The sequence below is a fragment of the Neltuma alba genome, unplaced genomic scaffold, assembly GCF_004799145.2.
Source record: "Neltuma alba isolate B1F8T4 unplaced genomic scaffold, ASM479914v2 tig00006207_pilon, whole genome shotgun sequence".
NCBI lineage: Eukaryota > Viridiplantae > Streptophyta > Magnoliopsida > Fabales > Fabaceae > Neltuma > Neltuma alba.
In genome coordinates this window covers 26,191-49,106 of record NW_021634388.1, presented here as the reverse complement: position 1 = coordinate 49,106, position 22,916 = coordinate 26,191, and the positions used below count along the sequence as shown (strand labels likewise).

Genomic DNA, 22,916 nt, shown 5'->3' with positions numbered 1-22,916 from the left:
TTGATGAGGCTTAAGCCCAATTTAAACCCAAAAATCAATGGAAAAATCAAGAAGATAGTTGGCATAATCTGAAATTTGAGGTATTTAATGGAGGCCATATAGCCCCTTATGTGGCAGATTTTGACGCCACAAAGGAGGGGAGGAAGGTCAGATTTTTGGTCTATAAATATCCCCTCATATTGAGCATAATTCAGCCAAAAATAGGGAAATTAGTGGAAATTCTATCCAAGTGAATTCTCAACTCAAAACAGCACCTAAAACCCTCCCAATTCAAGGAAAACTATCAACTTCAAAGTAAGATCCATTAAGGTATGTAAACTTGATTTTGGGTGAATTTAAGGGTTGTTTTGATTGATATTTCATGACATTTCTTAAGGTGTGATGCTGCTTCTTTTCGATCTGATTAAGGATGGTTTAGGGAAGGAAAAGACCATGAATATGAGCTTGGAATTGCATGTTTAATTAATGTTTGGATTGAGTTTTGGAAGAAAATCAAAGTTAGGGTTTATATAGACCCTATTCAGCCACTTTGAATTCTTAGGGTTAGAGATTGTTTCAATATAATTTGATGATTCCAATGAGTTTCAAAGGTGTTTGTATAGAGAAACACCAAGAAAAAGTGTTTAAAATCATTGGATCAAAAATGAAAATTTTGAAATTTTATACTACCCTATTCGACCAAGTGAAAATAAAATGGAAGAATTGTGATTTGTTAAATCTGATTGGATATTTGGATTCTACATAAAAAATTATGTAGGAATAGCCCAAGAGATTGATTGAAACAAAGAAGGAATAATTATGTCAAAAATCAAGGAAAAAGGAGTTTAATTAAGTTTAATATCAAGCATTAGTGTTTATACTTAGATTATTGGTAATTTGAATATGTTTGTGCTTAAAATGATAGGCACATTGCAAAAAATCAAAGAGGAGCACCATTGTATCAAAGAGGCTGAATTGATTAAGCAATTAAGAGGTAGCATTGAACTCATAATTTGATTGCTTTCTTGCTTGTTTAAATATGTTTTGTGGTTCGATTCATGTTGCCATAATGTGATTGAACAAATTATGTGATTATATATGGAATGTTATGTTAAATATGCCTTGGCAATGTGTATGAAAGAATGATATAATGGCTTGAATGATTGCTCTCTTTCCATGGCAATTAATTTGTACATGAAATGATGCATGGATATGTTATTCACATGATACCATAACACATTTTTACATAGCATGATTGCATGATAATTATGATTCTTTGCTATTGAGATTTCTATAAAATCTCATTCTTTTATGTCTAAATATTCATCATTTAGGAGTTGGATCAAGCAAGACAAAGGGAAGGAGGTCATTTTGAGAGAAAATTGATTGTTATGCCTCTTTAAAACAATGTTTGTGATTATTATGGATTATTGTAAATTATGTTAAATATTTGTATTAATGATTAAAAATAATATATATGTGAATATTTGATCAAGGAATCATATCTTAACATGGTCTATATGTTTGGAATGGTTATATGGATTGAAAGGAAAAGAATAACCAACAATGGTAATTTAAGAAGATAAAAGTTGACTTTTTAAGGGTGAAGTTTGACCAACAAAATTTTGTGCAATTAGTTGAGTCTTGAATTGAAATTTGGCGGGAGATCTTATTTTTTAGATTTAAAAAAAGTGGTGTTTTATCAAATTTAGAGTTTTGTACAAAAAATTATGTCCTTTCAAAGTTGAGCATAAATCTTAAAAAATTAAAAAATGATCATATGAACAGTACCACTTTGAACAAAATTAGGGATTAATTGATACATTTTGGATGCCAATGAGTATTTTCCCCTTAAATATGGCATTAAGAGTTTTAAGTAGAACTTGGAAACACTTCATTTCAATTTTTCTAGAATTAATTATGAATTTTCAAGTTTTGGCTTTTATTAAGGTTACAATGAATAGTAACCCGAATTAAAGAAATTTTAAAGTTCAAGTTTTTCGAACTTAAGGCCATAGTAAATGATTCTAGTTGAGGTAAAATGAGGTCTAAAAGTGAGGTGTGACATTTTTGGTATCAGAGCAAAGGTTCTGGACTGTTGTTTGTTTACTATGTTATTAGGTGCTATGTAATTTAGACTTGAATTGTGTTGTACATATATATATGTCCGTGGAATGTGCATTATGCAAGGTTTAAAGTGCAGGAATAGAAATGGCTTGTTACAAGAATAGCGAATAAGGGGTACAATAAACTAAAGGATACTAGGAGTGGATTTTCCATATTAGTGGTTCCTAAGATGGTTAGTACTAGAGGAGGATCTTGAATCTCCCCCTAGATACTATGATAGGCCCAAAGATAGGGCAAAGTCTAGTGTAGCCTCCAACAAAATCAGAGAGGGAGAGCTACAAGATGATACACAAAGTGCAGTGGGGCCTAGACCCAACCTAGATGAAGCAGGTCCTAGTGGAATCAAGGCTATACCTATAAATGTAGCAAGTCGAAGTAACATTAAAGTTAAAGATTTACCAATCAAGAAGAGGCCACTATTAATAAAGAAAGAATTCAAGAGTTACGATGACATATTCAAGGAATTCATAGAGCTAGGAAGGCAAATCAATAGGTCACAAAACCAGTACGCCCCAATTTATCTAGATTACTTTTACTATGTTAGATTGCTGCATAATGAGGTAGTTGAAAAAGATCCCCAAAACACAGATGATACCCTATGGGGGTAAGCATTGATAGACTCATTACCCAAGACCCGTGTGTGGCAAATCAAGGTCCAGAAGATCTGTGACAACACGGATCTCTGTACTTTTGATCAGTAACTAGATGACTTGGAGATTTTTGTTGTCTCCATAATTCATTTTCCCTTTGTGCCCTGACTGGATAACAATATATGCATATGGTTTTGACTGGATGACTATTATGCTAATTCTGCTAAACTATTGTATACAGTTAAGTAATGTATAAAGTACCTTTTGCATCTCAATAATGTTCCTGTCCTTTTTGTAGTTAAGAAGATAAAGTAAAATGGCAAGAACAAGACGTAGAGTTCATGCATGGGAAGCATCCACTAGATCCCCTACTGACCCAATTCAGACAATATTGAATAGACTAGAGGAACAACAGCGGACTATGCAAGAAATACAAGCTGTGCAAGTCCGCCAAGAACAAGATCGAGATGGTGCTATAGCTATAGCAGCAGCAACAATAGCACAACTGCAACAACTCGAACAAGGAATAGCCGGGGCAGCCCAACCAGTCCAACCCTAACCAATCCAATAACCCCAGCAACCTCAAGTAGGGATTGTTGAGCAGATACAAGCAGCTGCAGAACCTGATAGTCTGCAATAATGGATAGTATGCTTTCGTAAGCACAATCCCCCATCTTTCGAGGGAACTCTCAATGTATAGGTAGCCGAGGACTAGATAACTCGGCTTGAGAAGATTTTTAAGATCCTTGAGTACTCGTCAGGGGGCCATATATAAACTTGAGGGAGACGCAGACCAATGGTGGAGGAACACGGAGTTAGTCCTACAAGCTAATGTGACCCCCATCAACTAGGAAGTACTTAAGGAGCAATTTTTCTTAAAGTACTTTTCGTGGTCAGTGAGGGACAGAAAAGAGGCTGAGTTCCTCACCATAAAGCAAGCGGCCAATGAATCTTTTGATGAGTATTTAGCCAGGTACATCAAACTATCTCATTATTCCACGTATCTCCAACACATGAATGACGAGCATTAGTTCCCGAAAAAGATGGTTAAGGGGCTGAGACCCGAGCTAAGAGAGAAGATAGCCCCGCAACAGCTTGAAGTGTTTAACAAGGCAATAGAAGTTTTCTGTATCATAGAAAGTAGCCAAAATCATCATTATTTGGCTAGGGCAACCCATCGAGTCAAGAAACCCGCAGTAAGGTCAGGTCAGGAAGGGACTTCCTATAGTGGCAATAGGAAAAGCAAGAGGCCTAGACGAGGAGTAACAAGGGTTTGACAGTGCTTGTCGAGGAAGAGAATGTGAAATCTGTGGTAAGAACCACGGATATCGGCCATGCTTAATAGGTCAAAACTTATGCTTCAAATGCAAAAAGTTGGGACACTTTTATCAGGGAGTGCTCGCAAAATATGGATAATTCGAGGCCTCAAGCTTAAGACAAAAAGCTTAACACAACAAGAAGCAATATGGGAAAAGGAAGATGATATAAAGAATAATTATCTAGAGCTTTTTGAATAAGGTACGTTTTAAATTTTGAGAAAAAAATTTATTTAAGGGGAGAGGAAATGTCACATCTTGCAAAATTTAACCTTGATAATGGGAATAAAAAACTAAGTTAAGGGCCAATAGAAAAACTAGACTGGCTGAAGAAGTCAGGCATGATATAGAATCCAGAAATGGTCCGGACTAATATTTTGTCAGCATTAACAAGAAAGGTGTTCTATGGGGGGCGCTTGTTACGGATTGGAATATGTGCCTGTAAGCAATAGCTTGTCAAATTACAAAATACTAGCTCTATTCTTTAATATATAAAAGAGTTAGTTTGACTTTTAATTTAATCCTAAATATAAAATCTCAATCTATTTTATCTTTCATATTTATCTATTTTTTCAAAGTAATCCTTGTAGTAGTTGTATATAGTAAAGATTCCATCAAATAGTAGTTATAGCTAATACACATGATTAGCAATGATATTTTTAAAAAAAACAACACCTAATTATTACAAATAACTAACTTAACAAACTTCTTTAATCTACTCAAATTCGTCAACTATATCTTATATTAAGGATTAGAAGTAATATATATTAATGATTGGGATCAGAATAGGCCGGTCAAGATGGGTAAGGCTTATAACCATATATTTGATTTTCTAAATTTACTTCAAGTTGCAATTAGTCCTTTAAATTTATGGAATGTATTGTATTCTTTTAATTTTAACACCATTAGTCTTACTCTGTAGAAAATGCTGACTCAAGTATTAAATATTAACAAAATATGTTGTAAATTTTAAATCTTTAATATAATAATTTTTATATTTTAAAACTTAAGTATTTATTAAAAAAAAAACCAAAAAATTCTATATTGTATTGATTATCCCTTCATTCTTTCTTTCTAGGATGTTTTTGAAAATCAAGTTATTTTCTCTATCTTTGTAATTCAGTTAGTTGTAGTATCTTAGAGAAAGTACCATCCATGTTAATTAACTCCAATATACTGTATGTTTGCACTGCACATGGTTAATATTAGAGAAAATAACAAAAAAAAGCTAAAAATTACTAAATGCTAAATAAGGAATATCAACAAAAATTTGTTGTTATTTGCAAATTCAATATTGTCAACACTAAATAAAGTGTTGTTACCAAACTTGATTTGGGATTTAGTAACTTTCAGCTTCTTTTTTTGCTAGTTTTTCTTAATATTATTCATGAGACACATGCATGTATAATTTGATTTACCTAGAGCAAGATTGCATTTAAGTCATGGACATTATCATTCATTTCTCATATTCAATATACTCCTTCAGTTCTTAATATAAGACCCATTTAACTAATTTGATTAGATTAAGAAAATTAGGTAAGTTAGTTAATTATAAGAAATGTGACTCATTTTTCCTAAAATATCATAATCATCTTTCTTAATACCCTCTCTTTTTCTTCTACTTGATTATAGTCGAGGGAATATCCATAGGGGTAATTTAGAGAAAATTAATAAATATGAGAAATGGGTCTTATATTTAAGACTAAAGCCATCTCAACAATTGGGTCATATATTAAGGACCGGAGAAGCAATATCCAGGACTCATATTAATTAACTTAAACATGAAATAAAAATAAAAGTTAATTTAATGAATAAAAGGAGTACGTCTGATAAAAGAATGTGTCCATAAAAGCATAATAATATGGAAAGAGAGTATAGTAGAAGTGGATGACATAGAATTGTAATTGTAATTAATGTATAAAATTTGTATGAAGCTATACTATATTTATAAATCATAATATAATTTATGAATGGTACAATTAATTTTAAAATCCATGCAGCTTGCATTGCATGATTCTCTTGTACTTAATACAAAATATAATTTCACCTTCTATATAAACAAAGGGAAAATATTAACATTGGCAAAAGAAAAGGGGAAAATATTAAACTCCCATTTTGGCTCTAACTGAGGTTATGCAAATTCAGTGAACGACATGATTTCCATTTCAAAGTTGTTTTTCCGGTTTTCCCCCAAATTTTACTTGTTTGATTTTTAAATATTTGGAAAAAAAATTTCCAACCTTTAGTTACTGGAAATATGACTAATGACGATGGCCCCCATCACTAGAAATTTGCGGTGATGACACCGCCACTGTTTTTTGTAAATGTGAAAATAAGTCAAGTTAGACTTTATTCTTTACAGGCAGTTTGGTGACAAGCTGGCCTGTCATATGTTTTTTCTTTTTTTTAAATCTAAGCCTGACTTGATTTGAACTTGTTAAAAAAATTTGTAATTTTAAAATTTTTAAAATATACATTTTTGACCAACACATGGTTAAAAATACATGAACTAATACAAAAGAAAAATATACATATAATAATAATTTTGTAATATTGTTTTTAATTTAAAATTTAATGTCATAAGTATTATTTTAAAGGGAAAAAGACAGAAAAATGTTAACTTAACTTCAGAATAACCAGAACGTCCACTGAATTTGCAAAATGCCATTTAGGTCACATGAGACCAAATTGGTATTATCATGTCAAATAAAAAGACCAAATTGCCCTTCCTTTTAAATATTGTTTTTAAACTATCACAGCCCCACTAGCCAACCAGTTGTCGAAGCTCCGGCAATGGCAGTCGTCGGAGCTCTGGTGACCGACCGACAATCGGTCACTGGAGCTCCGTCGGTCAAAATTTTTTTTTTGAAAATTTTTACAACTTTAGTATAATGGTTAACAACTTTTGTGGCGCTATTAAAAACTTCAGTATAATAGTTAACAATAGGTTTTCTAGAAAATTCAACAAGCTCTGGCGGCCAGAAATAAACTTTTTGAAAATTTTTACAACTTCAGTATAACAGTTAACAACTTTTGTAATGCTATTAACAACTTCAGTATAGCAATTAATAACAAGTTTTTGGAAAAATTCAATAATTGGACGCCAGAGCTCCAGTGGCCGGAAACAATTTTCTTGAAAATTTTCACAATTTCAGTATAACGGTTAACAATTTTTGTAATGCTATTAACAACTTCAGTATAGCAGTTAACAATAGGTTTTCTGGGAAATTCAACAAGTTCCGGTGGCCAGAAATAATTTTTTTGAAAATTTTTACAACTTCAATATAACGGTCAACAACTTTTGTACTTTAGTATAGCGGTTAACAATAGGTTTTTTGAGAAATTCAGCAATTGGTCTCCAGAGCTCCGGCATTTTTTTGAAAATTTTTATAATTTTAGTATAACAGTTAACAACTTTTGTAATGCTATTAACAACTTCAGTATAGCGATTAACGACAGGTTTTTGGAGAAATTCAACAATTGGTTGCTAGACCTTCGAAGGCCGAAAACAATTTTTTTGAAAATTTTTACAATTTCAGTATAGCGGTTAACAACTTTTATAACTCTATTAACAACTTTAGTATAGCGGTTAACAACAAGTTTTTGGGAAAATTCAACAATTGGTCGTCGGAGCTCCGGTGGCCAGAAACAATTTTTTTGAAAATTTTTACAACTTCAGTATAACGGTTAACAACTTTTGTAACACTATTAATAACTTCAATATAGCGGTTAACAACAGGTTTTTCGAAAAATTCAACAATTGGTCGCCAGAGCTCCGGTGACTGGAAACAATTTTTTTTGAAAATTTTTATAACTTCAGTATAATAGTTAACAATTTTTGTAATGTTATTGACAACTTCAATATAGTAGTTAACAATAAGTTTTTCAAAAAATTTAAAAAGTAGTATTTTTACAATTTCAATAATGTCGTTAACAAATTCTGTAACTCTATCAACAACTTTAGTATAGCGTTTAACAACAGGTTTTCTTAAAAATTCGAAAACAAATGATATTTTTATAACTTTAACAACTACTTTTTTTGAAAATTTTTACAATTTCAGTATAATGGTCAACAACTTTTGTATCTCTATTAACAACTTTGACATAACAGTTAACAACAAGTTTTTGAGTTTGTTAACGGCATTACTGAAGTTGTAAAAATGTTATTTTTTGAATTTTTTGAAAAATCTGTTGTTAACTGCTATACTGAAATTGTTAATAACATTATAAAAATTGTTAACTGTTATACTGAAGTTGTAAACATTTTCAAAAAAATTATTTCCACCCACCGGAACTTGTTGAATTTTCCAGAAAACCTGTTTTTAACTGCTATACTGAAGTTGTTAATAGCATTACAAAAGTTGTTAACCGTTATACCGAAGTTGTAAAAATTTTCAAGAAAATTGTTTCTGACCTCCGGAGCTCCGGCATCCAATTATTGAATTTTCCCAAAAACCTATTGGTAACCGCTATACTGAAGTTGTTAGTAGCATTACAAAAGTTGTTAACTGTTATACTGAAGTGTTCAAATTTTCAAAAAAATTATTTCCAACTGCCGGAGCTTGTTGAATTTTTCAGAAAACCTGTTGTTAATTGTTATACTGAAATTATTAATAGCGTCACAAAAATTGTTAACCGTTATACTGAAACTGTAAAAAAATTTTAAAAAAAATTTCTAACTGACGGAGCTCCGGTGACCAATTATCGGCCGGTCACCGGAGCTTCGGTGACTGCCGTTGCTGGAGCTCCGGTGACTGGCCGACCAATGGGGCTGTAATACTTTAAAAACAATATTTAAAAGGAAGGGTAATTTGGTCTTTTCATTTGACATGATAATGCCAATTTGGTCTCATGTGACCAAAATGGCATTTTGCAAATTCAGCGCATGTTCTGGTCATTCTGAAGTTAAGTTAGCAGTTTTCTGTCTTTTTCCCTATTTTAAATCTTAATTTTAATTAATTTTATTCAAAAAAAGTCATAATTATAAGTTAAAATTTGAAATAAGACTATATATAAATATAAAATTAAAATTAAATTAAGACACGTAAACAGGTTAGGCTAAACCTAATAGGCTTAATAAGTTTCTTAAGAAAAATTAGGCCTTACCTATTAAGCTAAACAAGTTTTCAAAAAGATCTATGCCTATTTCTATTTTGAAACAGATTAAGCCAAGTCAGGCCAAATGTAGGCCAGGTCATAAGTGCTGACAGATTGCTAGCCTATTTTCACTCCTGGTGGCTTGCCACAAGGACAATGATAGCATGCAAGAAAGAGGGCATTTTCTTTGTTTTTCTTCCAAAACTGCTTTTGGCCATTTTGGTCATGACACTTTTTGTTTTGCTTTGTTTTTTTTTTTTGGTTCAATAAAGAACCTTGATCCTACAAAAATCAGTTTTTGAAAAAAAGATTAAGGGTGAGACACGAAAATACCTCAAAATTTGTAAATCTCAGTTCATGATTTCAAAATGGTTTAATCACTATGAAAAACGAAAGAAGTAAAATGATAACAACACTTTTAATGAGTAACAATTTAAACTTACTAAATGACAATAGCAACTAACTGGCTACAATTGATTCTACAAAAATTTCTTGATCGATATCAATAACACTTTTAACAAATCAGGACTTTAATTTCTCATATAAAAAAATAACTAAAGCAATAACAACTACCAAATAGAGGTTGAATCTAACAAAAAGTGTTAATTTCTTATAACGTAGCGAACAAAGGTTTGAAACCCTTTAGGAGAGATGTCGACTCAGTCACCAAAAAAAAAAATAATAATAATAACAACAACTAATTTCAATGAGAGTGATTTGGTTATTTCACCCAAAAAAATTTTTTTTATTATAATTCCAAAATTTTCCTTCAAGTCATTTTAAAGAACCATTTTAAGATTCCTATATTTCGATGGTCGTCCTATGTCTTTCTCTCAAAATTGGTCTCTAAACTGAAATCCTCCCTCTTCTTCTTAATCCCTAAACAATGTGATGCATGCCCTACCCATCATCAACAATATATCTTTACATATGTAGATCACTATCTATGCTAATCAATTACAATATAAATCTAATCCATAATTAGCCCTAACTTTTTTATGTTGTTATCTGATTATGTCAAATTCAAGCACTGTTGGGCATATTTAACCCTATTTATTAATCATCACAATTCAACTCACCTAAAACTTTGAGCAATGTTTAGGGAGGAAAAAAGAACTCTGGGCAGTGCACCAAATCATATATACTTAGAAAATTATTGATAAAATTTATTTCATCTTTTTAACTACTTTTTTTTAAATTTTACTTATATATAAAATAAACTTGAATGGTACATAGTACTAAATAATAATTCAAGATTTATATTATTATTCATATTTATAAGGAGAAATTGCAAAAAAAGACTTTAGAATTGCAAAAACGCAGATAGGGATCCTTGACAACTTCACTTTGGGTTTTGACAACTCCAGAGCATATTATTCTTGTCAAAACTTAAAATGAAGTTATCAAAGGTCCCTATCTGTATTTTTATAATTCTAAGTTCTCTTTTTACAATTTTTCCTATTTATAAATTAGAAAGAATAAAGATGAGGATTCATTATGATTTCAGGTGAACGAAGAATATCTGAAATGAGATCGTGCAAGTGATGTACCTTCCCTTTACAGGGTTTGACACGTGTCTCCTATTAATGCCTTTTAAGGCTGTTCCACTAAAAACATTCCCTCTCTCTTCTCTCTCTCCTCGCCTCACCCAACTGCTATAAAATAGTGCCCTTCTCTGCTTCCCTGATCAATTCCTTCTATTTTGCTCACCACAGCACTGAGCTTGCTGTTATCAATGGAGTCTCTCAAGAATCAGATGCTTCCTGTCTCTCATAAACCCTCTCGTATGACCACCAGAGGACTCTACGCTGCTCTCTCTTACATGGCCTCTGCCGGTTGGTTTCTTCTCTTCCTCCTCCTCCGCCACCACGACCACCACCATCTTCTTTTTCACCTTTTTCGTCGCCGTCGTTTTGCTCTTCCTTGGCTTTTTCTTTTTGTTTCGAGTTATCTCTTGTCATTGTCTTATCATTTACGCTGTGAGCTTGAGCTTGTGCTGTTTGTTGGGTTTAATTGTGTGCTTTGGTTTAATACTCCTTCCTGTTTGTTTCCTTCTTGAAATTGGTTTATAATGTGGGTATTTGATTTTTCGCGCGGCGGGAAATGAATACGATTGGGGAATTCGAATTCAAGATATTTCTGCTTTGGTTTCAGTACTGATGATAAATTGAGAATTATTATTAATTATGCGTGTGATTTGTTCTACTCTAAAGAAACTGAAAAGGGAAGAGAATTGTCTGCGAGGAGGTAGCTTTAGTTTATTCAGAGAAAACCCATTAATTTCGACTGTGATAGGCTTGCTTGTTATGTTCAATGTTTTCTTAATGCATGGGTTTGCACAGAGTAGTGTGAAGTTTTAAGTTACTTTAAAATCAAAATATAATGTGAAAACATTGAGAATTTCGATAAATGAGTAGCTTTAAGGAGGCCACTTTTGCCACTTATGATTACAATAAACAGTGTCCAGGTTGTCTGCTTTAATCGTCTGAGTACCAAAGTCAGTATCCCACCCGTATAGTTATAGGTGGTCCACTAACTGCAAGTGTCGACTTCACGAATTCAAAACATGGGCACCATCAACTATACTGAAAAGTGGTTCAATTGGAGAGTTCTCAATCAGAACCTACCTCAATTATGATTTTCATGGTTGTCGTCTTCTTGAGGTTATATCTAAGGGATACCTACAATTCTGCTTTGCCTCATGGTTGAATCCTGACCCTATAGGATTTTATATCACATTCTCTGCTGTATATAGCTTGGACCACTAAATAGTGGTTCCCATTCGATCATAAAGTCAACAAAGTAAAAAAAGAAATGAAGAAGGACGTGCTTGTAATTCCCTTTTCAAGCATGCAATAAACATGTAAAGAACAAGGGGTGATTTAAATTATATGGCAGCCGAGATTCTTAAAAATCATCATAGTCAGGACATATCTGTTTCTTGTTCTATACTCTATATATTCAATTTCCATTCACCATGGTCAGGATACATGTTGCCGTATTCTTGAGATTGAAACTACAAGTAACCCTAACAAGTTCATTTTCCATGATAAGACTATAAGATCTTAAATTATTGGATTAAATGCCAGGTTTTAATGAGGAAAAGTTACTTGCCTTTTCTGGTCACTTACTTCCATTAAACTCTGCACTGATGGTCTTCACTCCACAGTGTTGTATCTTTCTTTCTGGGGTCATTGGCTATTTTATATGATGCAATACTCGAAAACTATTTGTCATTATTTTTTTTAATTTTGCTCTGTGTGAATTTTTTGTCTATAGTTTAAAATATTTCAATGGATGAGTAAGCATTGTAGACACATGCTCATTACATCTATTCTCATGATGAAATCTGTTGATTATGCAGTTCTGTTGGTCATGTTCAACAAAGCGGCCCTCTCTTCTTACAGTTTTCCAAGTGCCACTGTCATCACGCTTTTGCAGGTACATTTTTCGAAGATGGTTTGGGGTTCAATTTTGTTCGATTGCTTCTCTAATTGCCATTCCGTAGCTCTTAACTTATCATTTTGGATTTTATTGTGATTAAATTCTATCCATCTGCTAGTATCATTCTCTCTGCCTTCCTTCTTGTCTCTGACTATTATAATTATTTATTGTCAATGATTCATTTTCCTCTCATTGACACTGAATTTGTGTCTTGTGTTTGCTTCAGTTGGTTTGCTCATGTTTGATTCTCTATGTGATGAGATACTGGAAGTTAATTTCTTTCACAGAAAGTGAGCTACAGAGCAGTTCTAACAACCCAGCAACTATTGTGTCCTTAAAGACATTAGCTCAAACACTTCCTCTTGGGCTGACATATTTGCTATACATGGTTAGCATTTATAACGTTTTCAGATGTTCTTGGATGACAGGAAAAAATAACCAATTTCTCTAACCTTATCTCCCTTTATTTTGAAAGATAGTGACCATGGAATCTGTGCGTGGCATAAATGTTCCAATGTACACCACGCTGAGGCGAACTACTGTGGCCTTTACAATGATTGTGGAGTATTTTCTTACTGGGCAGACACATTCACGTTTTGTTATTTGCAGGTATAGCGAGCACATTCCGTTTCATTTAATATTCGTACATGAACCGATGATGATTATTACAGAATGAGAAGATTGTAATTTGCATGGTCCTTTTGATTTATTTATGCTTCCATTTGTGAAGTTTGAGTTTCTTAATGAACATGCTACAGTATAGGATCACACTACAAATACACACAACCAACCAATGAATAATTCAGAGCTAGAAATTGTTATAAGCAGAGCTTTATATGGCCATAACTTATCATGGAATGAAATTAATTACAATAAGGGTTGTCAATGGTTGGAGTCATGGGTTTATTATTTTAAAAACATTCCACAAGCATGATGGAATCTTCAGAACCTTTTTATGTTGGTTTTTTGAATTATTACAAATGAGAAAGCCATAATATCATTACCTACTCATCTTTTATATCTTTATGATAGATTTTTTCTTATTATGCCTCAGTAGGTGGTCTCTAGCAAACATCTGTCAAATTTTAATAATGTAAATTTGCAAATGAAGCTTTTTTGGTATAACCAACTCGCTGCTTGACAAATCCAAATAATTTACCAGTGTAGGGGTAATTATAGCCGGTGCATTCATCGCTGGAGCTCGGGACTTGGCATTTGATGCTTATTCCTATTCAATTGTTTTCCTAGCAAACATATGTACAGCAGTATACCTTTCTTCTATTGCTCGTATTGGTAAGAGGTTCAATTTTTCTGTTTCTCTGGCCCATTAATTGGTTGAATCTAAGTACTAAACTACCATGTATTAACCACTTTTATAGGTAAATCCAGTGGCCTTAATACCTTCGGTCTTATGTGGTGTAATGGTAAGATTAAGTGTCTTCTTTCTTTGATATGATAAGATTATGTCTCTTCAGGTTTGTTGAAACTTTGATTTCATCACTTGTCTCAAGTCGTTATTTTATTTTTAGGCATAATTTGTGGACCAATCTTATTGATCTGGTCATCAATCAGAGGAGATTTAACAAAAACATTGAACTTCCCTTATTTTTATGACCATGGATTTCAGGTACTTCTTGTATCTTGCGCCTAAATTTCATGGCTAGTTAGCAGCATTCATTAATTACATATTTGACACTGTCATTATGAGCATTTATTAACAATATCTATAAGTTTTTAGGTAGCATACAAATTTGGCTGGAAATGTGTGGTGCATCCTTCTATGTAGTTTTCTGCTAACCTTTCATTGATAGTTGACCCTTTTATCCCTGAACAAATACACATATCATATTTGACCATTTCAGTAATGCAGAAGTGAAGCAGACTACGTAGAATTCTTTTCTAATTCTGAATAAGTGAATATAAGAGCTTTCTTATGGATGGAACTTTCTTTATTTCATGATCATTCCATCTAAAACCCCTCTAATAACTTTTCTCATAAAATCACCTCATGAGATTGAGAAAAAACTATCTGCTTTATATATGATATTCAGAAGCTTATCTTATACCATAATGTGTTTTCTGATATTTGGTTCTTACATGTTGAGATCAGCAAATATATGTCTGTGAAAGCACTTCCTGTTATTCATATATCCGCTAATTGATAGTTATGAGAAAGAGTTTAATTTGTTTTTTTTTTTTAATTTGGATTTTTTTTCTTTCTTTTGCAGGCTGTGATGCTTCTTTCTTGTTTATTGGCTTTCTTAATAAACTACTTTGTATTTTTAAACACAACTCTCAATTCAGCACTTACTCAGACAATTTGTGGCAATTTGAAGGTCAGTATAATGCCTTTCTCTTTTTTATCCGCCAAGTTTATAATCTATATAAATATAACATAAAAACTTTAACAAACCACGCTCTTTTTAAGCTACAAGTGGTACGACTCATTTTTCAAACCTATAGAATCACCATATCCTCACCAGTTTCTTTAGATATTTTGAGTTGTGATAGTTTCTTTGGCATTTTATCTGGTTCTCTATCTGTGTACCCTTTTGTCTCTAGTTCTGCTGTTTGCAATCAATTTTATAGATGTAGAGAATCCGGATTGCTATAATATTGATATACAAACCATTATAGTTCATGACATGTAGCATCAATTTTGTTCTCTGTTGTTTAGCTGGCCTCAGCACTTGGTATCAATAAGCTTTGGCCTCTCTTAATTTTACTTGAAGATTGAAAGGCTCTTGTTTAAAATCAAGCCAAAGCTGAATTAATTCCCCAATATTTTTTTTAAAAAAAAAAACCTCTTGTGAATAAGTACTTCTAATCTAATATTGGATCGAAATTACTAGCCTTTAGTTTGTAATCTAAATTCTCTGAATGCATAAATGTGAATACATGAGATAACCCCCCCCCCCCCCCAAAAACACACACACACACAGATGGAAGATGATAGATTCGTGTGTATGAAGTATACTACATGCAACACCTTAACTCATTTTGTTTATCAAATTTATAATTTTTTTCCAACCTCTCTTCATAGATTCTCATGTTAAAGGATTTTTTCACGAGGGGAATAATTTTCAGTATAAATAACCAGCACATAATTTATGTATTTTTTTTTCAATTTATGGGCACAATTTTACATTAGCGTAAAAGGGATGGTGGGTTTCCTTGTATATATAACTGTTTCCTGATTATAATTTTTAGGATCTTTTTACAATTGGGTTTGGCTGGCTCATATTTGGAGGACTTCCATTTGATTTGGTAAACATGAGAATTATTTGATATTGCTTCTTTTTAATTATTATCGTTTATTTATTATTAATACCATCATTATCGTTTATTTATTAATTTTTTCCCTTGTGTTTTTGCAGTTAAATGTTGTTGGCCAATCACTTGGATTCCTTGGATCCATTTTGTACGCCTGTTGTAAACTCAAAGGAATATGAAGACAACGTTCCAGGCTGCTGCCTCTGTTACACACAGAATATTAAAAGAATTAAGGAAGAAAATAAAATATTGTTCATTGAGCTGATAAAATAAATGGCAGATATTATATTATGAAGCGGCAAAAGAAATAAAATAAATGGCGTTTAATTGTGAGAAAAAATTATTTGGCATGTTCGAAGTTTACTTATTTTATATATTTAAAATGTTATTTTTTTGGCCAGCATATTTAAAATGTTATTAAAGATATTCCAACTTGTAAGATTTTTATTTTTTTAAAAAAAGTTTCACTACGCAAATAAGTTATCCTATCTCAACAAATCATAAATAATTAATCATGAATGAAATTATTTTCTTTGCACAATCTCGTAAATTAACACTTCAATAATTATTTTTCTTGAGTTTCGAAGCTGAAACCTTCGCAAACCTTAATTTCGACTGGCAGGACGAAATGAAATTAAAAATAAATAAATAAAAATAGTCTGTCGATACAAATATATTTATATAAAATTATTTTCAAATAATAATAGAATTTTAAAAATATATATTAAAGAAACTAAAATGGCATGTATTTTTCAGAGTAAAATACTTTAGCCTTCTTTGCATTTTGTCCTAATTACACGGATATCCTCTATATCTTGAAAACATACACTTAAGTCTAAACTGTTAACTTCATTAAGAATATTCTAAAAAGATTCTTTTTAAGTTAAAATTTATACGAAAGTACTTTTTACTTACTAACTTATCCTTCATAATGCTAAATCCCCAAATTTTAGCTAAAACTATTTTGAAGAATTTAAGATTTTTATTCTTTTACCTTAATTTTATTTTTACAAATACTTATTTTTTTAATGTTTTTATTAGGATAGAAAATTAAGTAACTTAGTTAATGTAACCACAAAAAAATTGAATAAAAAATTGATTAATTCTTTAAATAAATATACAATTGATCAAATGAGCTATAAATTTTTGCAACAAAATTCTTGTTTAAAAAATGTTTTATATAATGTTCCAAACTCACATAATTTATATTATATGATAAAAAAATATGCATTTGAAATATTTTCTAGCTATATAAAAGAAACCTAATTAAATAAGTCTCAATATGGCATGAAGAATTAAAATTGTATAATTTTATAATACAATTAAAATTAATAAATTTTATAACATATTAAAAAGTTTGAAAATGCATGTATTGTAATTATTTTTCTGGCATCAAAACTTTTTTTTTTTATAGATATAAATGTTTATGTTAGGAAGGGATACTTTGATCAAAATAAAAATTTAAAAGTTAAATTTAATGGTCAATTAATGGTTGAATAGATAGAAATGAAATCTCAAACATATAAGAGAGGTTTGTGTAATATAAATTTTAATTTTAGAAGTTTATGTACATTTTCAAAATAGAAGAGAGGTTTTTGTAATGGGAAAAAGACAAAAAAATGACAAATTAACTTGAGAATGACCAGAACATCTGCTGAATTTGTAAAATGCCATTTTGGTCACATGAGACCAAATTGGCATTATCATATCAAATAAAAAAACTAAATTGCTCTTTATTTTATTTATTATTTTTAAAATACCAAAGTCTCTACTGGCCAGATGGTCACCGAAGCTCCGGCTGTAGCAGTCACCAGAGCTCCGGCGACTAGCCAATAATTGGTCACCTGAACTCCGGCAGTTAGAAACAATTTTTTTTGAAAATTTTTACAATTTCAATATAATGGTTAACTACTTTTGTAATGCTATTAACAACTTCAGTATAACAATTAACAACAGGTTTTTTGAAAAATTCAACAAGCTCTACCAACCGGAAACAATTTTTTAAAAATTTTTACAACTTAGTATAGCTATTAACAACAGGTTTTTTGGAAAATTCAACGAGCTCCGCCAGCTGAAAACAAATTTTTTGAAAATTTTTGCAACTTTAGTATAACAATTAATAACTTTTATAACGCTATTAACAATTTCAGTATATCAGTTACCAACAGGTTTTTCAGAAAATTCAAAAATTGGTTGACAGTGGTTGGAAACATTTTTTTTTTGAAAAATTTTACAACTTTAGTATAATAGTTAATAACTTTATAACGCTATTAACAATTTCAGTATATCAGTTAACAACATATTTTGAGTTTGTTAACGGTATTACTGAAGTTGAAAAAATGTTACTTTTTGAATTTTCTGAAAAATCTGTTATTAACTACTATATCGAAGTTGTTAATAGAGTTACAAAAGTTGTTAACCGTTATACTGAAGTTGTAAAAATTTTTTTCAAAAAACAGTTGTTATTAAAGTTATAAAAAAAGTGCCATTTTTTTGAATTTTTAAAAAAACCTATTGTTAAATGCTATATCAAAGTTGTTAATAGAGTTACAGAACTTGTTAACGACATTACTGAAGTTGTAAAAATATTACTTTTTGAATTTTTTGGAAAACTTGTTGTTAGCTGCTATACTGAAGTTGTTGATAACATTACAAAAGTTGTTAACCGTTATACTAAAGTTGTAAAAGTTTTCAAAACAATTGTTTCTTTTTAAATTTCATGAAAAACCTGTTGTTAACTACTGTACTGAAATTGTTAATAGCGTTACAAAAGTTGTTAACCGTTATATTGAAATTGTAAAAATTTTCAAAAAAATTGTTTCTGGCGCCAGAGCTCCAACGACTAATTGTTGAATTTCTTGAAAAACCTGTTGTTAACCGCTATACTGAAATTGTTAATAGTGTTACAAAAGTTGTTAAACGTTATACTAAAGTTGTAAAAAAATTTAAAAAAATTGTTTCTGGCCGCCGGAGCTTGTTGAATTTTTCAGAAAACCTGTTGTTAATTGTTATACTGAAGTTGTTAATAGCATTACAAAAGTAGTTAACCATTATACTGAAGTTATAAAAATTTTCAAAAAATTTGTTTATGACCGCCGGAGCTCGAGTGACCAATTATCGACCGATCGCTGGAGCTCCGATGACTGCCACCGCCAGAGCTCCGGCGATCGGCCGGTCAGTGGGGGCTTTGGTATTTTAAAAACAATAAATAAAATGAAAGGCAATTTGGTTTTTTCATTTGACATGATAATGCCAATTTGGTCTCATGTGACCAAAATGGCATTTTGCAAATTCAGCGGACGTTCTGGTCATTCCCAAGTTAATTTGTCATTTTTTTGTCTTTTTCCCTTTTTAATTTAGGTTAAATAGAGAGCTGCAAATATATTTTATTCTATTTTTTAATGACTTGTGAATCGTGAGACTCCTAATGTGACCGGACGTGTTATATTAAACTTAATACCCTTGAGATTTTTTTAAATGACCAACGGTATGAGAATAAATAAATAGAATACAAAAAATATTTTTAAAAGATGTGTCCTGTTTAGGTTCCAATAATTCTTGAATTTAATAAGATAATATTGAAAATTAGATACTGTATAAAAATACGAAAAAATAGTGAGGAGTAAAGAAATTAAATTTGCATAAAAGATAACTTTTTCCAATAACAGGACAATAGGTGAACGCAAATCAATTGTTGTGTGAAATAGCACTAATCTTATGCAAAGCAATGAACCCCACCAAACAAAATGATAATGAAAAACTGGTCATTCTTCACTTCCTATTTTATATTAACCACTTTTATAGGCAAATCCAGCAGCCTTAATACCTTCGGTCTTATGTGGCGTAATGGTAAGATTAAGTGTCTTCTTTCTTTAATACGATAAGATTATGTCTCTTAGGTTTTGTTGAAACTTCGATTTCATCGCTTGTCTTAAGTCGTTATTTTATTTTTAGGCATAATTTGTGGACCAATCTTATTGATCTGGTCATCAATCAGAGGAGATTTAACAAAAACATTGAACTTCCTTATTTGTATGACCATGGATTTCAGGTACTTCTTGTATCTTGCGCCTAAATGTTATGGCTAGTTAGCAGCATTCATTAATTACATGTTTGAAACTGTCATTATGAGCATTTGTTAACAATATCTATAAGTTTTTAGGTAATCATACAAATTTGGAAAACTATGGTGCATCCTTCTGTATGCAGTTTTCTGCTAAGAATAACAGAACATAGGATTCTTGTCTTATTCCGAATAAGTGAATAAAAGAACTTTACTATGGATGGCACTTTATTTAAGTTTTCATGATCATTCCATCTAATACCACTCTAATAACTTTTCTCATAAAATCATCTCATGAGACTGAGAAAGAACTATCTGCTTTATATGACATCCAGAAGTTTATCTTATACCATAATGTGTTTTCTGATATTTTTTTTTTGAGTAGAGTTGTGTTTTCTGATATTTAGTTTTTACATGTTGAGATCAGCAAATATATGTCTGTGCAGGCACTTCCTGTTATTTATGTATGTGCTAATTGATAGTTATGAGAAAGAGTTTAATTTGTATTCTTTTTTAATTGGGACCCCCCCTTTTTCTGCAGGCTGTGATGCTTCTTTCTTGTTTATTGGCTTTCTTAATAAACTACTTTGTATTTTTAAACACAATTCTCAATTCAGCACTTACTCAGACAATTTGTGGCAATTTGAAGCTCAGTATAATGCCTTACTCTATTTTATCCATCAAGTTTATAATCTATATAAATATAATAACAAAACTTTAACAAACCACGTTCTTTTTAAGTTATATATATGCATACTATGACTTATTTTTCAAATTCTGTATAATCATTAGATCCTCACTAGTTTCTTTAAATATTTTTGAGTTGTGATAGTTTCTTTAGTATTTTATTTGGTTATCTACCTATTTACCCTTTTTGTCTATAGTTCTCTTTTTTGCACTCGATCTTATAAACAATGTAGAGAATCCGGATTGCTATATATTGATGTACAAACCATTAGTTTATGACATGCAGCATCAAGTTTGTTCTCTATTGTTTAGGTGGCCTCGGCAATTTTGGTATCGATAAACTTTGGCCCCACTTACTAAATTTTATTTGAAGATTGAAAGACTCTTGTTCAAAATCAAGCCAAAGCTGAATTAAATCCCCAGTATTTAAAAAAAGAAAACGCTTGTGAATAAGTACTTCTAATCTTATATTCGATATGTAATCTGAATTCTCTAATGGCCTGTTTGGTTCACTGAATAATAGGGAATGTGATGTAATGTAATAGGTAAGAATGAAATGTAATGTAATAGTGTGATTACAATAAATTTGTTTGGTACAATATTAGGAATGGGGTAGTAAAATATTTTTTTGATATTTACTTAATTACAGATAAAATTAAAAAGACAAAAACATCCTTGTCTATCAAAAAAGGAGGAAAACCTCCCTCCGGCATCCTGTACTTCTTCCTAATCGCAATGGAAATCTATCATCCCTAACCAGTTTCACTCACGATTCTTTTCGACCCCTTTTGGTTACTAGTTCATACAGCATTTGAAACCCACCAACCATAGTTCCTCAACGTATACCACTCTCGGTTTTCTTTGTTGAAAACTTTGGATTGATTTGCAATAAAATCCCTTTTTCACTTAATAAAAGAAGAAGGAGTGTGGGTGTGTCTAAAGGTTGGGGCTGGAGGAAAAAGACGATCAGTGGGTGGATAATGAGGTTAGGGATGGAGTTTGATGGCAGTGGTGCTCCAGTAGTGTTTTACTTTTTTAAGGGTAATAATGTATTTTTATCATTATATAATCGTGATTCATAAAGTCTGTCTATGTAATTTGGATGCAGGCTTTTAAGGGAATCAGGATACTAACATGTGATCTTGTTTACATTATAAAGCCTAACCAAAAAATTAAATTAGATTTTTACATCAAGATTACATGTAATCCTCATTCCTGTAATCCAACCAAACAGGCCATAAATGTATAAATGTGGATACACATGGGATCCCAAGGAGAGAGATGGAAGATGATAGATGTGTCGTGTGTGTATGAAGTATGCTCCATATATAATTTATATTGGCTCCTACCATATATAAGTTTGGATTAACACTACATGTAAGACCTTAGTTTATTTGTTTACTAAATTTATATTTTTTTAACCTCTTTTTGTTGATCCACATATTAAAGGATTTTTCCATCAAGGGAGTAGTTTTCAGTATAAATATGATTAAAAGAAATACTTCAAGAAAACTAACACATAATTTTTACAAGTAATTAACTAACCTAACTAATTTTTTTAATTTCTATAAATGAGTTATTTAACTCTTACATTTAGGATTGAAGTGAGTGGTTTTTATGTATTTTTTTTTCAATTTATGAGCACAATTTTACATTAGCATAAAAGGGATGGTTGATTACACACAAACACACACACACACATTGTTTTCATGATTATGTGATTTAATTTAACTGTTTCCTGATTATAGTTTTTAGGATCTTTTTACAATTGGGTTTGGCTGGTATTTGGACGACTTCCATTTGATTTGGTAAACGTGAGAATCATTTTTAATAATTATCGTTTACTTATTTTTTATACCATCATTATCGTTTATTTATTAATTTTTTCTTTGTTTTCTTTTTTCAGTTAAATGTTGTTGGCCAGTCACTTGGATTCCTTGGGTCCATTTTGTATGCCTGCTGTAAGCTCAAAGGAATATGAAGAAAAACTTTTAGGTTGCCTCTGTTACACGCAGAATATTAAAAGAATTAAGGAAGAAAATAAAATATTGTTCATTATTGAGTTGATAAATAAATGGCAGTTATTATATTATGAAGCGGCAAAACAGATAAAATAAATTGCATTTAATTGTGAGCAAAAATTATTTGGCATATTCGAAGTTTATTTATTTTATATTTTTAAAATGTTATTAAAGTTCGTCCAACTTGTAAGATTTTTATTTTCAAAAAAAAGTTTCACCACGAAAATAAGTTATCTTATCTCAACAAATCATAAATAATTAATGATGAAATGAAACTATTTTCTTTCCACAATCTCGTAAATTAACACTTCAATAATTA

General features: G+C 31.1%; 1 protein-coding gene and 1 long non-coding RNA gene across 2 annotated transcripts; one reads left to right on the top strand and one right to left on the bottom strand.

The window, feature by feature from the left end:
• Positions 1 to 5,307: 5,307 nt before the first annotated feature.
• LOC114749867 (uncharacterized) lies at positions 5,308 to 15,559 on the bottom strand. The gene is made up of 3 exons (XR_003740592.1): positions 15,541 to 15,559; positions 10,989 to 10,991; positions 5,308 to 5,386 (listed from the first exon to the last, which is right to left on the bottom strand). It is a non-coding gene; the product is annotated as an uncharacterized LOC114749867 (long non-coding RNA).
• LOC114749866 (UDP-N-acetylglucosamine transporter UGNT1-like) lies at positions 10,829 to 16,150 on the top strand. Its single transcript, XM_028938405.1, has 10 exons — positions 10,829 to 10,944; positions 12,474 to 12,550; positions 12,780 to 12,941; positions 13,029 to 13,162; positions 13,716 to 13,846; positions 13,933 to 13,977; positions 14,083 to 14,180; positions 14,782 to 14,889; positions 15,764 to 15,820; positions 15,931 to 16,150. The coding sequence occupies exons 1-10, from the start codon at positions 10,845 to 10,847 to the stop codon at positions 16,003 to 16,005; spliced, it is 987 nt and encodes a 328-aa protein (XP_028794238.1). The 5' UTR covers positions 10,829 to 10,844; the 3' UTR covers positions 16,006 to 16,150.
• Positions 16,151 to 22,916: the final 6,766 nt, after the last annotated feature.

Excerpts from the sequence above, each read along its gene's own strand:
- LOC114749866 (XM_028938405.1), top strand. The coding sequence starts at position 10,845 with ATGGAGTCTCTCAAGAATCAGATGCTTCCTGTCTCTCATAAACCCTCT. Across the intron at positions 13,847-13,932 it reads TTCTTCTATTGCTCGTATTG|GTAAATCCAGTGGCCTTAAT; the intron begins GTAAGAGGTTCA and ends CCACTTTTATAG. Across the intron at positions 15,821-15,930 it reads GAGGACTTCCATTTGATTTG|TTAAATGTTGTTGGCCAATC; the intron begins GTAAACATGAGA and ends GTGTTTTTGCAG.